Source organism: Eumetopias jubatus, unplaced genomic scaffold (genome assembly GCF_037043125.1).
Source record: "Eumetopias jubatus isolate StellerSeaLion01/CBP00866 unplaced genomic scaffold, mEumJub1_p1.0 scaffold_9, whole genome shotgun sequence".
Classification (NCBI taxonomy): domain Eukaryota; kingdom Metazoa; phylum Chordata; class Mammalia; order Carnivora; family Otariidae; genus Eumetopias; species Eumetopias jubatus.
In genome coordinates, this window is record NW_028274815.1 from 129,902,531 (window position 1) to 129,918,792 (window position 16,262).

Sequence of the window (16,262 nt, forward strand, 5' to 3'; positions counted from 1 at the left end):
AGGGGGAGCCAGGGAGGCCCCCTCGCCTCTCAGCTCTGGGCGGGAGTCCCTGTGGGTGGGAGTTTGGGGCTGGCCTTGGGGAGGGGCCTCAGAGCCCCAGAAGGCGGCTGGCCCCTACTCACTTCCACAGCACCTCCAGCTGCAGCTTGATGGTGCCCAGCTCTGTGATGTCCACCACGATCACCTGCGGACTGGTCGTGAAGAAGTCAGTGATGTCGCACGACACTGTGCCCACCGTCAGTGAACTCAGGCCCCTCAGCTCTGTCACCTGGGGGGGACGGTGGGAGTTGTGGACGGTGTCTGCGCTGAGCCCCTGGGCACCCCGGCCCCGCCCCCCGGGCCCCACCCACCTTGATCTCGAAGTTCTCGCGCAGGGCGGGGATGAAGGCCTTCTCCTCCCCCTCCCAGGTCTGGCTGTCGTCTGACTCGATCCGGCCCTTCAGCTTCCAGCGCTGGCGGCCCAGGCGCATGAGCACCTGTGGGCACGGCCCAAGAAGGGATAGGCCAGCTGCCCCAGGTAGGCACTCCCCCTTGCCCCCTGCCTGGGGGCCCTCCCTGCTGGCCAGGCGGGGGTGGAGACAGAAACCCAGCCGGGACCCTGGGTCCCAGCAGCTCCCAACCCCCAAAGGTCTGGTGGGGAACCCTGAGGCCTGACAGTGGAGGTGGCCATACCTCATACTGGTCTCCGGGACAGAGGCGTGCGTAGCCCACCAAGCCTGGAACACAGAGACGGGCTCATCTCCTCTCTGGCCTGCTCTGCCCCTGCCCCATGGACCTCAGGCCCTCACTGGGGGATCCCCTGCCCAAGTGTGGGCATCCGCTTCAGGGAGGGGTAAACCATCAGGATGGACAGTGACAGGACTGGGCCCTCACGTCCAACTCCGGGGACGGGACTCGGCTGGGGTCACGAGTCCCATGAGTGGAAACCCAAAGTTTTGCCTGGACCCCTGGGATTCTGACCAAACCCCCACCCTCAGCAGAAGTCCCAGGGCCCCCAAGAAGGCCTGAGCCCCCACCCAAACTGGCTCCTGCCCACTCGCTCTCAGCTCTGTTACCTTTCATCCTGATGTGGAACTCTCCCAGGTGAACCTCCAGGACCCCCTCGATGAGCCACATGTCCTGCAAAGCCCCACACAAGGTGGCTCACTGCCCAGCCCTGGGCCAGCTGAGGTGGGAGGAGGGGGGCACGCAGATCCTGGCAGCCAGAGGCCCGGGGGCAGAGAGGGATGCTTCCTCGGGGTCCAGCGCCACCGCGCCCCCCCCCCCGCCACAGGCTGCCCTCTGCACCCACCTCGGTGCACTCCTGCAGGCTGCGGCCCAGCTCCTGCAGGCTCTCTCGGGAGGCGCGGCTGGGCGGGCACCTGGAGAAGGCCCTCTGCATGTTGGAGGCACCATCTCGCAGGCGGCACTGGATGCAGTAGCCCTCGTAGAGTTCATCCACCTGCGGAGGGCGCACGGGCTGCTGGGCGCTGTCCGTGCCGAGGCGCAGGGCCCCAGGCCTGCCGACCTGGCTCACCCTCCCAGACGCCACGCAGCCCTGCGCTATTGGGCTAGCCGTTCTGGGTCCCCTGCCCCGGGAATGTGAGGCCCGGGGGCAGGGACCACATTGCTCATCCACTCTGTGTCCCCAGCGCCTGGGAGCGCACAGTAAAAACCAATGACCTGGATGGGTAAATGCATCACTTCCCCTCCCCCATGCCCGACTTTTGGTGTAAAACGGGGGAGGTGGGTTTGTGACACCCTGCCCACCACTGGACCCCCAAGAGAGCAAAGCAAGGGCATATGGAAGAGCTGGGAGAGTGTGTGAAGCTTAAAGGACTCTCTGTGTGACCTTGGGCCCATCCTTGGCCCTCTCTGGGCCTCTACTCTCCCATCTCTACAATGGGATGGTTGGACTCAGCCTTCTCGCCCTATAAGATGGGGCATGGGGTCTTTCCATCTAAACCCCACACTCCTGGGGAGCCCAGCGGCATCCCCCTCCCCGACTCCCGTCTCAGGGCCAAGCCCCTGGAGTCCCTGCTCCTCCTCAGACTCTCCCCTGCCAACCCAGTGGAGGTCCGGCAAGCCCCAGCCCCACCCTGTGACCTCCAGGAGGCAGGCTGACCTTGCTGATGTGAAACTCCATCTTCCGGATGTGCCTTTCCACAGAGCGCATTTGCTTCTCCCGGAAAAAGAGGAGGTGCTTTAAAAGTAGCCTGGGCCACCCCCCAGCCCCCAGCCCCTGCCCCCGACCCAGGTCCTAACACACAGAACTGGGCTCGAAGCCAGGCCCGCCCCTCACCATCCTCGAGGAAGGCTCATCATCGAACCTACTTCCCCATTTGTAAAATAGGGAGGAAACCCAGGTATCCGTCCTGCAGGATGGCCCAAGGGACGAAATGGGAGCAACAACATGGGCCCAGGCCTGGCCCACCTTGCTCACAGCCCTGTAGACAGAAAGTCTCGCTCACCTTGTCCAGGTCATAATAGAAAGCCTGTGGGGGAGAAAAATAGGGGGAAGGACAGGATGTTAGGGCTCCAGGTGCCCCGCCAAGACCCATGAGGCTACACCGCAGGGGCACCTGAATTCAGATGACAGAAGGCCAGCGCGCACTCCCACCTCTGCGGCCTACAGTCATCAGTGGCCTGTCCAGAGCCCGGGGGAAGAGTGATAAACACACACGCTTTGGGTGATGCAGGTCTCGGCCTGGCTCTATTTCCCAGCTGTGTGTACCAGGCCAGTTACTCAACGTCTCTGAGCCTCCATGTCCTCATGTAAAATGGGGTGGCCATAGCACATAGCACCCACCCCATACGGTTGCCATGAAGAGTAAAGGACACAGTAAGCCTTTGACAAAATGGGGACCATTGCGGTCTGATTGTTTAAGGGGTGATTTCGGCCATGGCCAGAAGAACTGAGGGAGGGCACCCCCACCCCGGGGCGGGGGTTCAGCCTTGGGGAAATGCAAATCCAGATCGATCCAGCCACACCAGGGTCCAGGGGGTGGCCAACAGAAAGAACCTATCAACTGAGCAGATCTTCGCATAAAGGGCCAGATGGTGAATACTTCTGGCCTTGGGGGCCGCGTGGTCTCTGCCATGTGGTCTGCACACAGCGGCACACAACACGTCAGTGTGGCCGCGGCCACATGCAGATAAACTCTATTTCCAAACAGGCCCTCTTTTAAGCTTACATCACCCTGCCTGACCCGGGAGGATTTTCCACAAGGTCAGAGATTCACTAGAGAGAGAAAGCAAGACTCGGGACAGTGGGTAAGTTGCGACTTCATCTTTGTAAGACAACTGTTGACCAAAATCTTCTCTACGCGTTCATGTGTTTATGTGACTATGTGATCAGGGAGAAAAATATGGAAAGAGAAATCCTAGACTGTCCTCAGGGGTTAAACAGGGTGGGACACCGAAGACTGGGGAGGAAGGGGTGTCAAGCAAAAGGAAAGGTGGGTTAAATCCCCCCAAAAGTGTGTGTTTTCCCACGTAGGCATTTACGAGAAACTGTATGTGTGCGCTTATGAAATTAAGACTCCATGTAAGCTATAGAGAAATAGGAAAGTTCTCAAGGCTTTGGGAGGAAAAGTAACTGCGCAGGAAGCTGAGAAGCAGCAGTGTCCAGTGAGGCAGGACCCCAGGTCCCCAGCGTGGCCACGCCTTTCCTTGCCTCAGTGTGCCCGCCCATGAAATGGGAACAGCTAGAATGGAGGAGCCTTTATACACTTGCCTAGCTTACAGTTACTTCTAGAGCCAGAGAGTGAGTGGAGGTGGACTGCTGGACCTTGAGGCGGGGAGGAGGGGGAGGGAGAGTGGAAGCTTCCTAACCACCTGTGAGGTTAAATCCCTCAGGGGCCAAGTGAGTTGGGATCATCGGAAAATAAAGACAGTCTATTCCTTAGGCCTCTGAGCCGCGAGACTGAGCTTTATCCCGCGTGCGAGGCAGGCGCACCCCACCAAGGCTGCTCAGGCGGGGAGGGACAGGGAGAGGTCTCACCAGCCTCGAATTCCTGCGGGTGTCCTTGTGGCGACCTGACAGGTAATCCAGCTCGGCCTGCTGGATGCACAGATACTCCCTGTGAGGAGAACGAGGAAGAGGGGTTTGCCAAGGAACAAGAAGACGGAAAGAAACGGCCAGGGGACCAGTGTTCTGGAGCAGAGGCGGCCACAGCTGCCACAGCAGGAACGGCGGTGGTTCTCGGCCCGCTCAGCGGCCAGACGGCAGAGCCATCCCACCCACCGGCAGTCTGGCCCCGGCTCGCTCAGCCCCCAGACCCCACACGCTGCGGGCTGTGTGCCCAGGGCTGTGCAAGATGAGAAATCTCTCCATCAGTTCACAAAACAGCCACACAAACAGGTTCCACGGTTATTATACCCATTTTAGAGCTGGGCAAACTGACCCTCAAAATGGGCAAGGAAACTCAGCCCAGAGTCACAGCAGGGAAGAGGCTGAACCCAGATCTGAAACCAGGCAGTGGCCTCCAGAGGCCACTCTTTTCGCCCCAGCCCATGGGGAGGTCAGCAAGAGCACACCCCCCTCACCGACAAAGGCAGGCCATCCTGGTGTCAGCATGTTTAGGACCAAGGACCAGAGAGGGGCCGGAAGACCCATTCTGGGAAGCACAGAGAAAGCTGTGGGCCTGGAGGGGACATTTCATGATCTTTTCCAGCCAAAGAGCCTTAGACATGAAACCTGAGGTCTGGACTTGGGGGGCAGGGGTGAGGGCCCATCCTGCTTCATCATAGATTTACTGGACCACCCAGGAAGGGGACTCACCCTCTCTGGGCCCACTTACACCACCATCTGCCAGGCCATTGCTCACTTAGGGGTTGGGCTCTCCAGGAAGAAGGGGATGCTATTGAGTGAGCCCAGACGAGTCCCAAATGTGTGGTCCTTATAGGAATCCAGAGGCAGTCCTGGGAGATGAGCCCCTTGAAGACAGGCTCCAGGCACACGCCCCCCGCTCCCACTCTGCGCCAGCGCTGGGCCAGACGTGCAGTGTGCATCACGGGCGGAAGGCGATGGATGCCCCCTGGGTGGGGAGTCGGGACGTGGCAAGTGGGGGCGGTAACATTTACCCTTAACCCCGGTACGGGGCGGGGGGAGGGGAACAGGGGGCAGGTGGGCACCAGCCCTGGAGCCCCACTTCCTGCTTCCTGGCTGTGGGGACCCTGGACAAGTTGCTTCCCATCCTTGGGACTCAGTTTCCTCTACCGAGGAGAGGAGGCGGTTAGGAGATTCTCTGACAACATTCTTCAGGGATTCAAGGATGCGATGTGTGTAAAGCCCCGAACGAGCTATAGCTGCTGCTGTCATTGGTATTAATTAGTGAGGAACAAAGAGCAGGATCACAAGAGGCGGAGGGCAGGACAGGCATCCCAGCAGGAAGGAACAGCGTCCGATTCAGAAGGTGTGCATGTGTGCTGAACTAGGGCCGTGGCCGAATGGCAGCCTGCGGATGCTCCCCACTGCCGAGGAGCCGCTCAGCAAGAGCCAAGGTGCAGGCGTATAAAGGAAGATGGCACATTCGGGGTACCAGTGAGGATGGGGAGTGAATAATAGAAGAAAAGTCTAGAAAGGTGGAAGGTCAGAAAGGACCCTGAATGCCCTCCCAAGGGTGGGCGAGAGCCATGGGAGAGACTTGAACAGAGTGGGGGCGGCAGGTGCAGAAGGGGTGGGTGGGGACGGGGCTGGGACTGCAGCAAGGTGCCTGCTGGGAGCGAGGAGGCCCCCTGAACTGGGTGTCTGGGGTTGAGGGACACGGAGGGGCTACTGGTAGGGGCCCCTCCCTCCATGCGGCTTACTCATGGGGCAACACTGAGCTTAAGCCAGAGTCCTGACCTCTTCCGTGAACCTCAGGTGTGTGCCCTGACTCCCTCCTTTCATCTTCCTCTTCGCCCCCAACCCCTCCCTCAATAAATCCTGTCTGTCTCGCTGTCAAAACGTATCCTGAAACTGACCCTGTCCCCTGACCACCCAGCTGCCACCTGGCCAAATCCACCATCACCTCCCACCTGGGCCCTTGCAGCCACCTTCTCACCGGCCTCCCCCCCTTCTGCCCTGGCCCCCCGCAGTCCATTCTCCACATACAGCCAGAAGGATCTCATTAAAACCAAACTCGGATCATCCTTCCCCCAGGTGGAACGCTCCATGGCTCCCAGCTCCCCCAGAGTGAATACCATGTGTTCACAAGGACCCATATCATCTGGTCCCCATTGTCCCCCAGACCTCCTCACCCCTCCCTCTCTTGGCTCCCAAGCTGGTCTGCTCACTCCGCCCCTAATCCTCTAATCATGCTCCTGCCCCAGGGCCTTTGCATGTGTGGCTTCCTTGGCCTAGAATGTTCTTTTTCCATTATCTGCTGGGCTCACTCCTTCACCCCTTCAGGCTTTTGCTCAAATGTCACCTTCTTAATGAGAACTTCTTTAAAACCCCTTATTTAAAATCAGCCCCACGCCTTCTTACCCTGATTTATTTACCACCACCTGACTCACTCTGTATGTTGTTTATTGTCTGTCTGTCTCCCATTAGGAAGCTCCACGGGGGCAGGGATTTCTGTGTGTTGCTCACTCCCACACCCTGTGCCTAGCGCTTCATAAGCCCTCAATCAAAAGATCTGGAGTGAGTGACTGAATCTTCCCATCCTGGCCTCTGCCCAGCTACCCAGTCCAGCTCTCCTTCACTCAGACCCAGCCACCCTGGCCACCTGTCCTACACGCTCCTACCTCGGGGCCTTTGCCTGTGCTCTTCCCTCTGCCTGGGACACTTATCTCCCAGAGGCCAGCACGACCAGCCGGATCTCCTCGGGGAGTCTCCCCGGTCACCCTGTGTGATGGGCTTCCGGGCGCTGCCCCGCCGTCACCTTCACTGCACTAAGGCCGGTGGGAGTTACGTTATTGACCGTGTCACCCCCTCAGCGCTGTGTCCCCTCCACGCCATAAGCGCCATGAGACCAGGGTCCTCCGGCAGCCTGCACTGTGTCCCTAGCGCCCAAGGACAGGCCCGAGCGTGGGGCTGCCCCCAGGACATGCTTGTGGGCGAAATGAATAAGCAGGAGCTAGCTCCCTGTGGGGCCTCTCGCAGACGAGACCCAGCCACGGTCTTCAGGGACCGGCCGAGAGGAGAAGCAGGCCAGAACGGAGGACGAGCATTTTAAGGGCAACAAATGGGGTCCTTACTTGAGGCCTCTCTTGAGTGCTTCAAAGATCTTCTTCACTTGCTGCGGCTTGGGGTCCGGGCAGACAGACCCCTTCCGCAGCGTGCCGTACATCTTGGAGGATTTTGCAGGCATTCGAGACCTCACCGAGTTCCCATGGATGGACTTTCTGTGAGGAGGAAGGAGGGTCAGAGCAGGGATCTTGGCCAAAGCCCTCCCCGGGGGCAGGCACTTTGGGATCAATGGTCAAACCCCAGGCTGTCAGGAGGCCGGGCTGAGTCCCACCCCATCGCCACCAAGCCGTGTGGTCTCAGGCAAGTTGCCAAGACCCTCCGGGCCTCAGTTTCCTCATCTGCAAAATGAGGGCTTGCATTTGAAGATTAAAAAACGATGAAGAAGAACCTGACATGAGAAATTAACACAGTGAGAAGTACATTCAAGCAGCCCAAAGGCCAAAGCTTTCTGCTCAGTGTGCTCTGTCTATACGGGCAAACAAGACCGGAGGCCAGATCGAACCCCGGGCACCTGTTGGCTTTGTCTGCCCAGGATCCATGCCCCTCTGTCTGGAAATAGCACCTCAGTTGTCCTCTGGGGCACCTTCCCAGCTCTGCTCTTTATGCATGTTGTTTGGAGGGAGGTAGCCTGACAAATCACCACACACACACACACACGCACGCACGCACGCACACGCACACGCATACGCATACACAGGCATTCTGAGGCAAACATATGTCCCAGGCCTGGGTTAGTCCACAGACTCCACTCCCCTGCCTCAGGGAGAGGCATGGGACACAAATCTGGCCAGTAACCCTGACTGGATTTTGGTTCCAAAGTCACAGGCAGGAAAAGAGTTCTTTCTTCTGGCATTGCCATTCTGGGGGAACCTACACATGGAACTGCCTGCCACGTCCTTTGCATCGTGTCAGAAGAATGAAACCAGCGCAGGGAGAAGTGGGTGGAGGCAGGCCAAATCCACACAACGATGAGTTCCTGGATCTAGCTATGCCTGAAGCCAGCCCTGCCCATGGAATTTCAGTTACAGGAGCCAGCTGGTTCTCCCTTTTGCTTAAGCCTATTGGAGTTGGGGGCGTGGACTGAATGATCCTAAGAACTGATGTCTCCTAGCAGTGACAGCTGTCTCTCAGCCCTTGAGGGATACACCCACGTTTCAGGAGTGACTGCAGTCGTAGAGGGTGAGGGTCCCCTCGTCCCAGTACGGGGGCTGGCTTCATTGGCGTCTGAGCCCCTTCTAGAGCCCTCTGATCCTATGCCTTGTCCGGTAGGTGCAAGAGCAGGGCGGCTGACACACTCACCACCAGGTGGGCTTCAGCGCATCCTCTAAAGGCTCAGTCTCTAAAGACACTGTTTCCCAGATGCCCCTGCAACAGGTGCGGCTTCACGACTCCCTTCTCACAGAAGAAACAAGGGCGGAAATGACACTCAAAGTAACATCTGGGTCAGTTTCTTAAAGGAGCCGCTAGCCTTTCTAAGTTCGGGGGTGGGGGGAAGGGAGAAGAGAGAGAAGAGAGAGGTGCGGGGGAGGGGGAGGAGGAGAGGGAGAGAGAAAGGTGGGGGGAGTATGCACAAAGTCGGAGGCGGGGAGGGGTGCAGAGGAGAAAAATCAGTCTTATTTAAGTGCCTGTAATTGGGGGAGTTTCTTTGTCAAAGGAACTTCGCCTCTACACTAATGCACAAACCGAGCCCCAGTTACTTCTCTGTTAAATGGGAAAACAACAGACCCTAAATCAGAGAGAGGTGCTGAGAATTCTGTTAGACATCAGGTCTGACATTTGGCACAATGGAAGCCGTCCGTGCTTGATACGTGTTTGCTAGTGTTACAATCAGCACGTGCTAACCCTTCATTCCCTGCACCCACAGCCTGGAAAACGGTAGGTGCTCAGTAAAGAGTGAGCTGAACAGGACGAGGGAAATACAGCATGACGCGGGGACTAGAGAGCAGAGATGTCCGGGAACCCAAGGTGCTCAGCTGGACCTCAAAGGAAGAGCAGGACAAGGGGTCAACCCTAGAAGGGTGTTCCGAGTCGGGGGACAGAGTGAGCCAGGGAGGAGAGGAGGATTGGGGTCTGGAGAGCCTGGCAGGGGGCAAGCAGGACACAGCTTCGGCTCCCTCAGCAGGTCTGAGAGGAGCTCCCTGGCACCCCAGGAGGCTCAGCGGGCAGCCAGGCTGTAGATCCAGCCCAGCCAGACCCTGCACTGTCCACACACACACACACACACACACACACACACACACACACACAGACACCTGCTGTTGACTTGAGAGAGAGGAGCCATCCCGGCCACCCCTCCGGCTGGGCTCCTCGCCACGGCTGCGCAGCCACATCACAAACCAACATGCTCGCAACAGAGATGCCAGGCCCTGCCTGGATACTGCAGCAAGGAAGGATCTGGGAGGATCGGGGGCCTTGCCAACCTGGGAGCCTGTACTGTGTCCTGAGACACAAGCTCCTGGTCAGCCACCCATGTTCCAATCCCAGCCCGAAGTCACAGGTACTTAACGTACCGGAGCCTCAGTTTCCCGATTTGTAAAAAGGACGGACCCCATGACGCAGTCATGAGACAGTCATTCATTCAACAGATGTTTACTGAGCACTAACTGCACACCAAGCAGCACTCTAGGGGCTGGAGGTAAAACAGTGACCAAAACAGACAAAGCCCATGTCCTTGTGAGCTGCCAGGCCAGCTGGGGTAGGGGTAGGGGTGGGGGTGGGGGGGAAGCACGGGACGGCCAGCACGGGCTCTGGAGCTAGATGCCAGGGTCTCTATGGAAACCCCACTTACAAGCTGTGTGACCCTGGCTAAGTTATTGAACCTCTCTGTGACTCAGTTTTCTCTTCTGTAAAGTGGGCACCAGGGAAAGGGCTGCTACATGAGAGTTGCGTGAGTTAACAAATGGAAAGGGCTTTGAGTAGTGCCCGGCAAAGGGTAAGTGCTGTATACCTGTCGGAGTTAAATAAGACAATAAACATCAGATAGTTCTTAGTGCCAAGGGCAAAAATAAAAGCAGGATGCTAAGTTTACATGGGGGTGAACAGGGAAGGCCCCTCCAATCAGCACTGGGCACAAAGCCTGGTCCATCAGCACTGCTCATCCCTTACCTGCTTTTGCTGTTATTCGTACGTTATATGTCAAGGTACACTTTGGGAGGCCCTCGAGGGGGCTCTGCTCCCTCCTCCCTCGCCCTGCCTGAGGCCACATCACCCACCTCTTGGAACAGGCCCTCCACAAAGCTGACATCCCCGGACTGGCAGAGACGCGCGGGGCTGCAGGCTTCAGGGAGGTGGGTTTCAGACCGGCTAGGGGCCCTGGCCGGCGGGCAGGCGGGGAGGCAGGCGGGGAGGCAGGCGGGGTAGGCAAGCGACTTTGAAGTGGGGCTGCAGGAGCCCTGCTCACCTGCCAGCTCCCGGGGGTCCACAGTCCCCAGGAGGTGGGTGCCCTTGGCCGGGCCCCGCCGCCATCTACCTGGAGACTTCCTTACCCTCACTGCTGCAGCTGGGCCTGGCTCCCGGGGAGGCTCTGAGTTCAGGGCTCTTGTCTGAGGTTCCAGTGGGCAGGCGCGGGGCCCCGAGTGCTGGCTCAGCCAGGTGAGGCGGTGCTGTATCCTTCGGGTGGCGAAATCAGGCTGCGGGTCTGGCCCAGGGACACAGGGGCGGGGGAGGGAGCAGCCTCCGGGGGCGGATGTTCTACCAGCTCGGGGAGGACTCAGTCAATGTTAAACAGCTTCTGGCATGCCAGATGGGCACGTGTGTCACCCAGGGGCCCCTGCCCTCACATGAGGCCACCGGGACGGTCCTTCTGCCTGGGGTCGTCGGCACACACTTTGGTGCCCGGCTATTGCAGGTGCGGGATCTGGAGGCAGGCGGGGCTCGTGGCGGCCATGGGGCAATTATGGGACCAACTGCACACATTTCAGTCCAGGACCCAGTGCGCCGACGGTGTAAGCTAACCTTTCCCCCCACGTCTGGTGGCACTGGGTGGGCGGGGAGGATGTGTAACACGCACAGGGCACACGCCAAGGTTCAAGGCTCGCGTGGGCTAGCCCGTCCCTACACGTGGCTGCACCCCTAACTGCTCCTCTTTCTCCAGGCTCCTCTCCTTGAAAATCAAAGGCTCCTGCTCAGTTTTCACCCCCACGTGTCCCAGCCATCCCAACAGAGGAATGCCCGAGGTGGCTAGGACGGTGGCTTCTAGCTCAGAGGGTGCCCTCCTGACAGCCTGGGGGAGAGCTGACCTGGCTGAGGAGTGGCAGGAGGGGGTTAAGAGCAGCCACGCCTGTGAATGGGGGCAGAACGGAAGAGCATCGGCCTGGCCCTCTTCTTCCTCTCCCCACCTTATTACATATGGCCTTGTATTATACTACGTAATATATGTATTCGATATGGCCTTATAACAGCAATCATTCACACCTTAGTGTAAAATTTCCCCACCAGATAGATCACTTCCTCAAGTGAATTCTTTGGTTATGGAATAGAAAGCCACGGCCAGAGTCTAGGGGGTTTCAGGTGCCAGGACAGGAGTGGGGTTTAAGGACAAAAACCATCAGGGAGCCTCGATTTCCTGCTCTCCTCTCTGAGGTTGTTTTTGCCTGCCTGCCTCGGCAGTGCGGCTGTGCTTCAGCCTGGTTGGACTACCTGAGAAATAAGGCCAGAAGGTTAGGTCTGAAACCCAATCTAGGCTGTCCAGCCACAGAGCCAAGGGTCCAGACTCCTGGGAGTTGGACGGAGACAGGAAGTTAAAAATAGATGTGCTGCTTCCCTGTCCTGGTGGGCAGCTTCTTCCTCACCCGTGGACAAGGTGGGCCGAAGAGACTGAGGCCAGATGGTGGTCACTCAGGGACCTCAGAACCCACCCAGGCTGGGAGGTCTCCAGAATTCCCCGAGCGGGAGATTCTCCAGGAGGAGCCCCCAGGAGAGGTCCGGCCATCAGGGTCATCTTTCTCGAACCAAGATGCAGACTTTGCCGGACGTGATCTTGTCCTTGCTGATGGCCAATGAGGCCTCGTGGGACAGGGTCCAATCCCCTCTGGCCTCTTCCCACCCAGAGTGCTGACCCAAGAAATCCCGGAACGGAGCAGCAAGAGGCTAGGGGCCCACCTTGGGACATTATCTGGGCAGAGCTCCGGACTGGGGCCTGCGGGAACATTCCGATGGATGCAGGAAATCCAGAGGCCCCCAAAGGCCCAGCGGGAGGAGAGATGCAGGCAGGACCAGGCACAGAATTCAAGAGACCCAGTGCAAAAGAAAATGAGGGGACTTTGATTTCAAAACACATTAAGGATTTCGAGATGGCAACGGCAGAGCATTACATCTGAGCACGGGGCCCTGGTGAGCACACACGTGGCACACTCGTGCAGCTGGACTTGGCTGCAGGGTCTGTGGAACAGCCCCCCCACCCGCCCGATACTGCAGGAACGAAGTCCCCACTAATTCTGGGTGAATTAGAGAAAGGCCCCCGCCAGGTGGACCGGCTGCACACCAGGGCCCACACCTTGGGAGGGTTACATGGCTGGATGACCCCCTCGGCTGGGTGACCCGCACAACTGTCCTTAGCAGCCCTGATTACAGACCCCATGGGGTGGGGGCCCCGATGGAGCCCAGCAGAGGCTGCTGGGGAGTGGTTCCATCAAGGAACGTCATCATTCCCTGGCCCGTTTACATAGCCCCTCTCAGCAGCACTTATGGAGTGCCTACTGTATGCCTTCCACACAGTGGCATCCACACTTTCTCCTCTTGGAGGCTGGGAGTTGGTGGGGGGGGGGGGCCCTGGGCACTCTCTCCCTCTGGGAATTTCCATTTCTGGTGCTTCAGCCCTTTCGGAGGCTCCCCTTGCACTAAAGATGTCCTCACTGTCTCCCACAAGGCCCTGCAGACTTCCCTCTCTCCTCCTATCCCACAAGACAGCCACACACCCACTTTCTGTGCCTCAAAGCTCATCCGCACCTCAGGACCTTTGCGCTGGCAGCCTCCTCCACCTGAAAGACTTCCCCAGCCTCGCCCACTGTCTGCACAAAATAGGCAACTTTTCTCTCTGGCCTTAAACGTGCCACTGCCTCATTGAGAGCCTCCTCTGAGACCCCTGCTGCCCTCCCACAGCCCCCTGTTTTAATTCACTCACCGCATTTGCCACCTGCTGAATCCATCCTGATTACGGTTGGCTTCTTGTTCGCTGCCCTGACAGGAGGGCAGGCCCTGGGTCTGTCCCCAGAGCCTGGAAGCCGGCCTGGGCCAAGTAGGTGCTCCATAAATATTTGTGTAATGAATTAGGGATTCCTAAGGGTGCGTCCAACTGGGACACTCCAGGATTTTGGCCCTGAGACGCCTCTCCCCCACCAGGCACGTGCTGGAACTGAGCAGCCGAGAGATGAGTGGGCGTCCGAGAGAGCCTGACCTCAGGGGCCAGGCATCACTGGGGATGGAGAGGGCAGCTGTGGAACCCCAGGGAGGAGCCATAGTCTGGGGCTCAGGTGGTCCACTCCAGGACATGGCAGTGAAGCCAAGGCTCAAAGGAGATTAAGCAGCAGCTGGCCAGGTAAACAGGAGTGGGAAGAGGGGCCCAGGTGGAGGGCACTGCCTGCACTAAGGCCTGGAGGGGAGAGAGGTCAATGTGGCAAAAGCAGAGGATTTAAAAGGAGGGTGGCCAGCCGGATCACGGGGAGCCGTTTGTTAGGCCACGCGATGGGACTGGATTGTAGTCTGGGTGGATGGGAACCTGTGGAGGGCTGCAGGCAGGAGAGGGCTATGATGAGATTTGGTTGTTGACTGACTCCCTGACCAACCAGGTTCGGAGCCCCGCTTGGCTGGGAGTCCTGCCTGTTACCACATTGGCTCGGACAGGCAGATATTTGGGTCCCTCGGGATGCCTGAAGGATGGCCCCACAGGCCTGCTAGCCGGCAGACAGCACCCCGAGGCTTGCACGGTGCCTGATAGGAAGCCCAGGACCAGGTGGCGGCCCCAGGAGTGGAAATGAACCTTTCTCCTGGGGATTACCTGCAGCTAGAGGGAACACATGGAGAGCCACGAACTCGTGTCTGGAGGGTCCAGACTGACCCCAGGCCCATCTCTGCAGAGGCTGCTCCTCTTCCTTTGAAAATTCCCCTCAAGCCCCTGCCGTGTACCAGCATGTGTTGGCTGCTTGCTATGTGTCACCCCATTGTACTCTCATGACAGCTCTGTGGGGGAGGGACACTCATGATCCCCATTTCAGATGAGGAAACCGAGACTCAGGGGTGAAGTCACCGGCCCCAGGTCACAGAGCTGGGATAGGTGGCCCCGCGTCCCATCCTGTCAAACAGGAAGAACATTCCATCCTAACCCCGCCCCCAGGAGACTAAGTTCCAGTTCTGAACCCGGCTTGCTGTGTGACCTTGGGTGAGCAGCTCCACCTCTCTCAGCCTGCTTTCTGATCTGCCAGGTGGGCCTGATAAGCTCAGGCAGAGCGGACTTACAGGACCAACTGAGATGATACCCATTCGGGTCTCAAGGAAATTACAGGTTTCTCCCAGCACCGGTGTCACACACGTACGTACGCGCGCACGCGCACGGTGCTGGGCTGCAGGCCTGCCAGGAGAGCGAGCCTCGGGGTCACAGGCGGCAGAAGACCAACCAGCCCCGCACCCTCCACCGGGGCAGAACTTACGCGATCCTCCGGCTCTGCGCGCTGCTGAAGCCCGCGAAGGAGGCGCTCCGGCCCACGACCCCCACGGCCCCCGCGTCCCCAGAGGACAGGAACCGCAGCCTCACCGACATGGCCGTCACCTCTACGGGGAGAGGACAGGAGAGTCAGCCTCGCACGGCCACCTGGTGAGTGCTGCCCGCGGCTGGCCCCCCTCCACCACGGCCCCCAAGGTCCTTACAAAAGCCGCAGAGAGGGGGTGGCTGGTCCTGTCCCCAGCTGACGGAGGAGAGAACTGAGGCTCAGTGAGGTTAGGGAACCTGCCTGGGGCCAGTGGGAGGAGCGAGATTCGAACCCAGGTCTCCCTACTCTGCGCTCAGGTCCTTAATGCCTGAGCAATACTGAGCTGTCCAGCAGGGGGGAGTCTGCTCCTCCTGAAACCCGCCGCCCTCTCAGCTGCTACTCCTCTCTGCCCGTAACCCTCACCTCCCCTTCCACAAACCCTCACTGAGTGCTCTGTGCCAAACACAGTGCTGGAGACAGGCACTGAGCAACACAGGCAAAGCCCTTACCTCCAGGGCTCCCAGTCTGGCAGGGAGGCTGATGAGCTACCAGTTAGAGTAGGAAGTCTCTAGCAAAGTGACAGGGGAGCCCAGGGGGTACCTGACCTCGCCATGGAGGAGGGGACCAAGTACTGAGAAGGAAAGACTGAGACGAAGGGGAGGGGAGGGAAGGGTATCTGAGGCAGGGGGAACAGCATGGGCAAAGGCCTGGGGGTGCAGAGGACATGGTGTCTTCCAGAAACAAAGCAGTACAGTGGGTTGGGGCGTGACTCCAGGCGAGGCTGGAGAGGCCAGCCGAGTGCAGGTCATGGGGGGGCCGTGGTAACCCCAGGGAACGGCTTGGCCTTGCAGTTGGGCCAGGGTGATTGGGAGCCACGAGAGGGTTTTGAGCAGGGGTTGACAAAGCCCAGCTCCCAGGAGGCCAGGCTGCAGGCATCCCAGGCCTCCAGAACCCCCGGCTCCATTGCCCCGTCTCTGACCCAGGCAGCAGTGAGGCCGGCCTAGAACCCTGGCTGTCTTGTCTTTTTTCCAAACCACCTCTAGGTTCCCTTGGGAATGTTGCCCAGTGTCTTCCAGCACCCAGTGAGCGGAAATTCTCCGTATCTAACCTAAATCTCTGCAGCTACAGTTTCATACCCTGCTCCTCAGCCAGTGTGGAGTCAGTCCAAGGATTCCGGGGACCCTACTGCCCAAGCTACACCCATAAACAAGCTCCAGGCACCACCTCCCTCGACCTGCATCCCAACATCCCTTCCCCGGCCAGCTGAGTCCAGCGGCCAGGCCTTGGCTTATACTGGGGCCTCTCCCCCTGGAATAACGTTCCCTTTCGAGCCACATCTGTCCAGTGTCCCATCCTGCATTTTGCATGTGGTCAGCCCCTGCCATAGGCCCCAAAGCCCCCCTGGCAGATCTTTGCGGCCTCCA

General features: G+C 58.9%; 1 protein-coding gene and 1 long non-coding RNA gene across 7 annotated transcripts in view; one reads left to right on the forward strand and one right to left on the reverse strand.

Moving 5' to 3' along the window:
- RIPOR3 (RIPOR family member 3) overlaps positions 1-16,262 on the reverse strand; it is a 74,666-nt gene that overhangs the window by 15,848 nt on the left and 42,556 nt on the right. For 2 of the 5 annotated variants that reach the window (XM_028125201.2, XM_028125199.2), the window contains exons 2-11: positions 14,800-14,920; positions 7,165-7,311; positions 3,983-4,061; positions 2,451-2,474; positions 2,105-2,158; positions 1,292-1,441; positions 1,056-1,119; positions 673-716; positions 351-476; positions 123-268 (exon numbers count right to left, since the gene is read on the reverse strand). In XM_028125201.2, coding sequence (XP_027981002.2) covers positions 123-268; positions 351-476; positions 673-716; positions 1,056-1,119; positions 1,292-1,441; positions 2,105-2,158; positions 2,451-2,474; positions 3,983-4,061; positions 7,165-7,311; positions 14,800-14,909 — 944 coding nt within the window. In that variant the 5' untranslated portion in view covers positions 14,910-14,920. Of the gene's footprint in view, positions 1-122; positions 269-350; positions 477-672; positions 717-1,055; positions 1,120-1,291; positions 1,442-2,104; positions 2,159-2,450; positions 2,475-3,982; positions 4,062-7,164; positions 7,312-8,455; positions 8,553-14,799; positions 14,921-16,262 lie in introns of those variants that run through there. The other 3 variants (XM_028125200.2, XM_028125202.2, XM_028125203.2) reach the window with 3 other exon arrangements.
- LOC114225512 (uncharacterized) lies at positions 9,927-16,222 on the forward strand. 2 transcript variants are annotated; one of them, XR_015769037.1, is made up of 4 exons: positions 9,927-10,443; positions 13,496-13,691; positions 13,942-14,963; positions 15,882-16,222. It is a non-coding gene; the product is annotated as an uncharacterized LOC114225512 (long non-coding RNA). The 2 variants fall into 2 exon arrangements; XR_003612583.2 differs by lacking the exon at positions 9,927-10,443 and adding an exon at positions 11,134-12,487.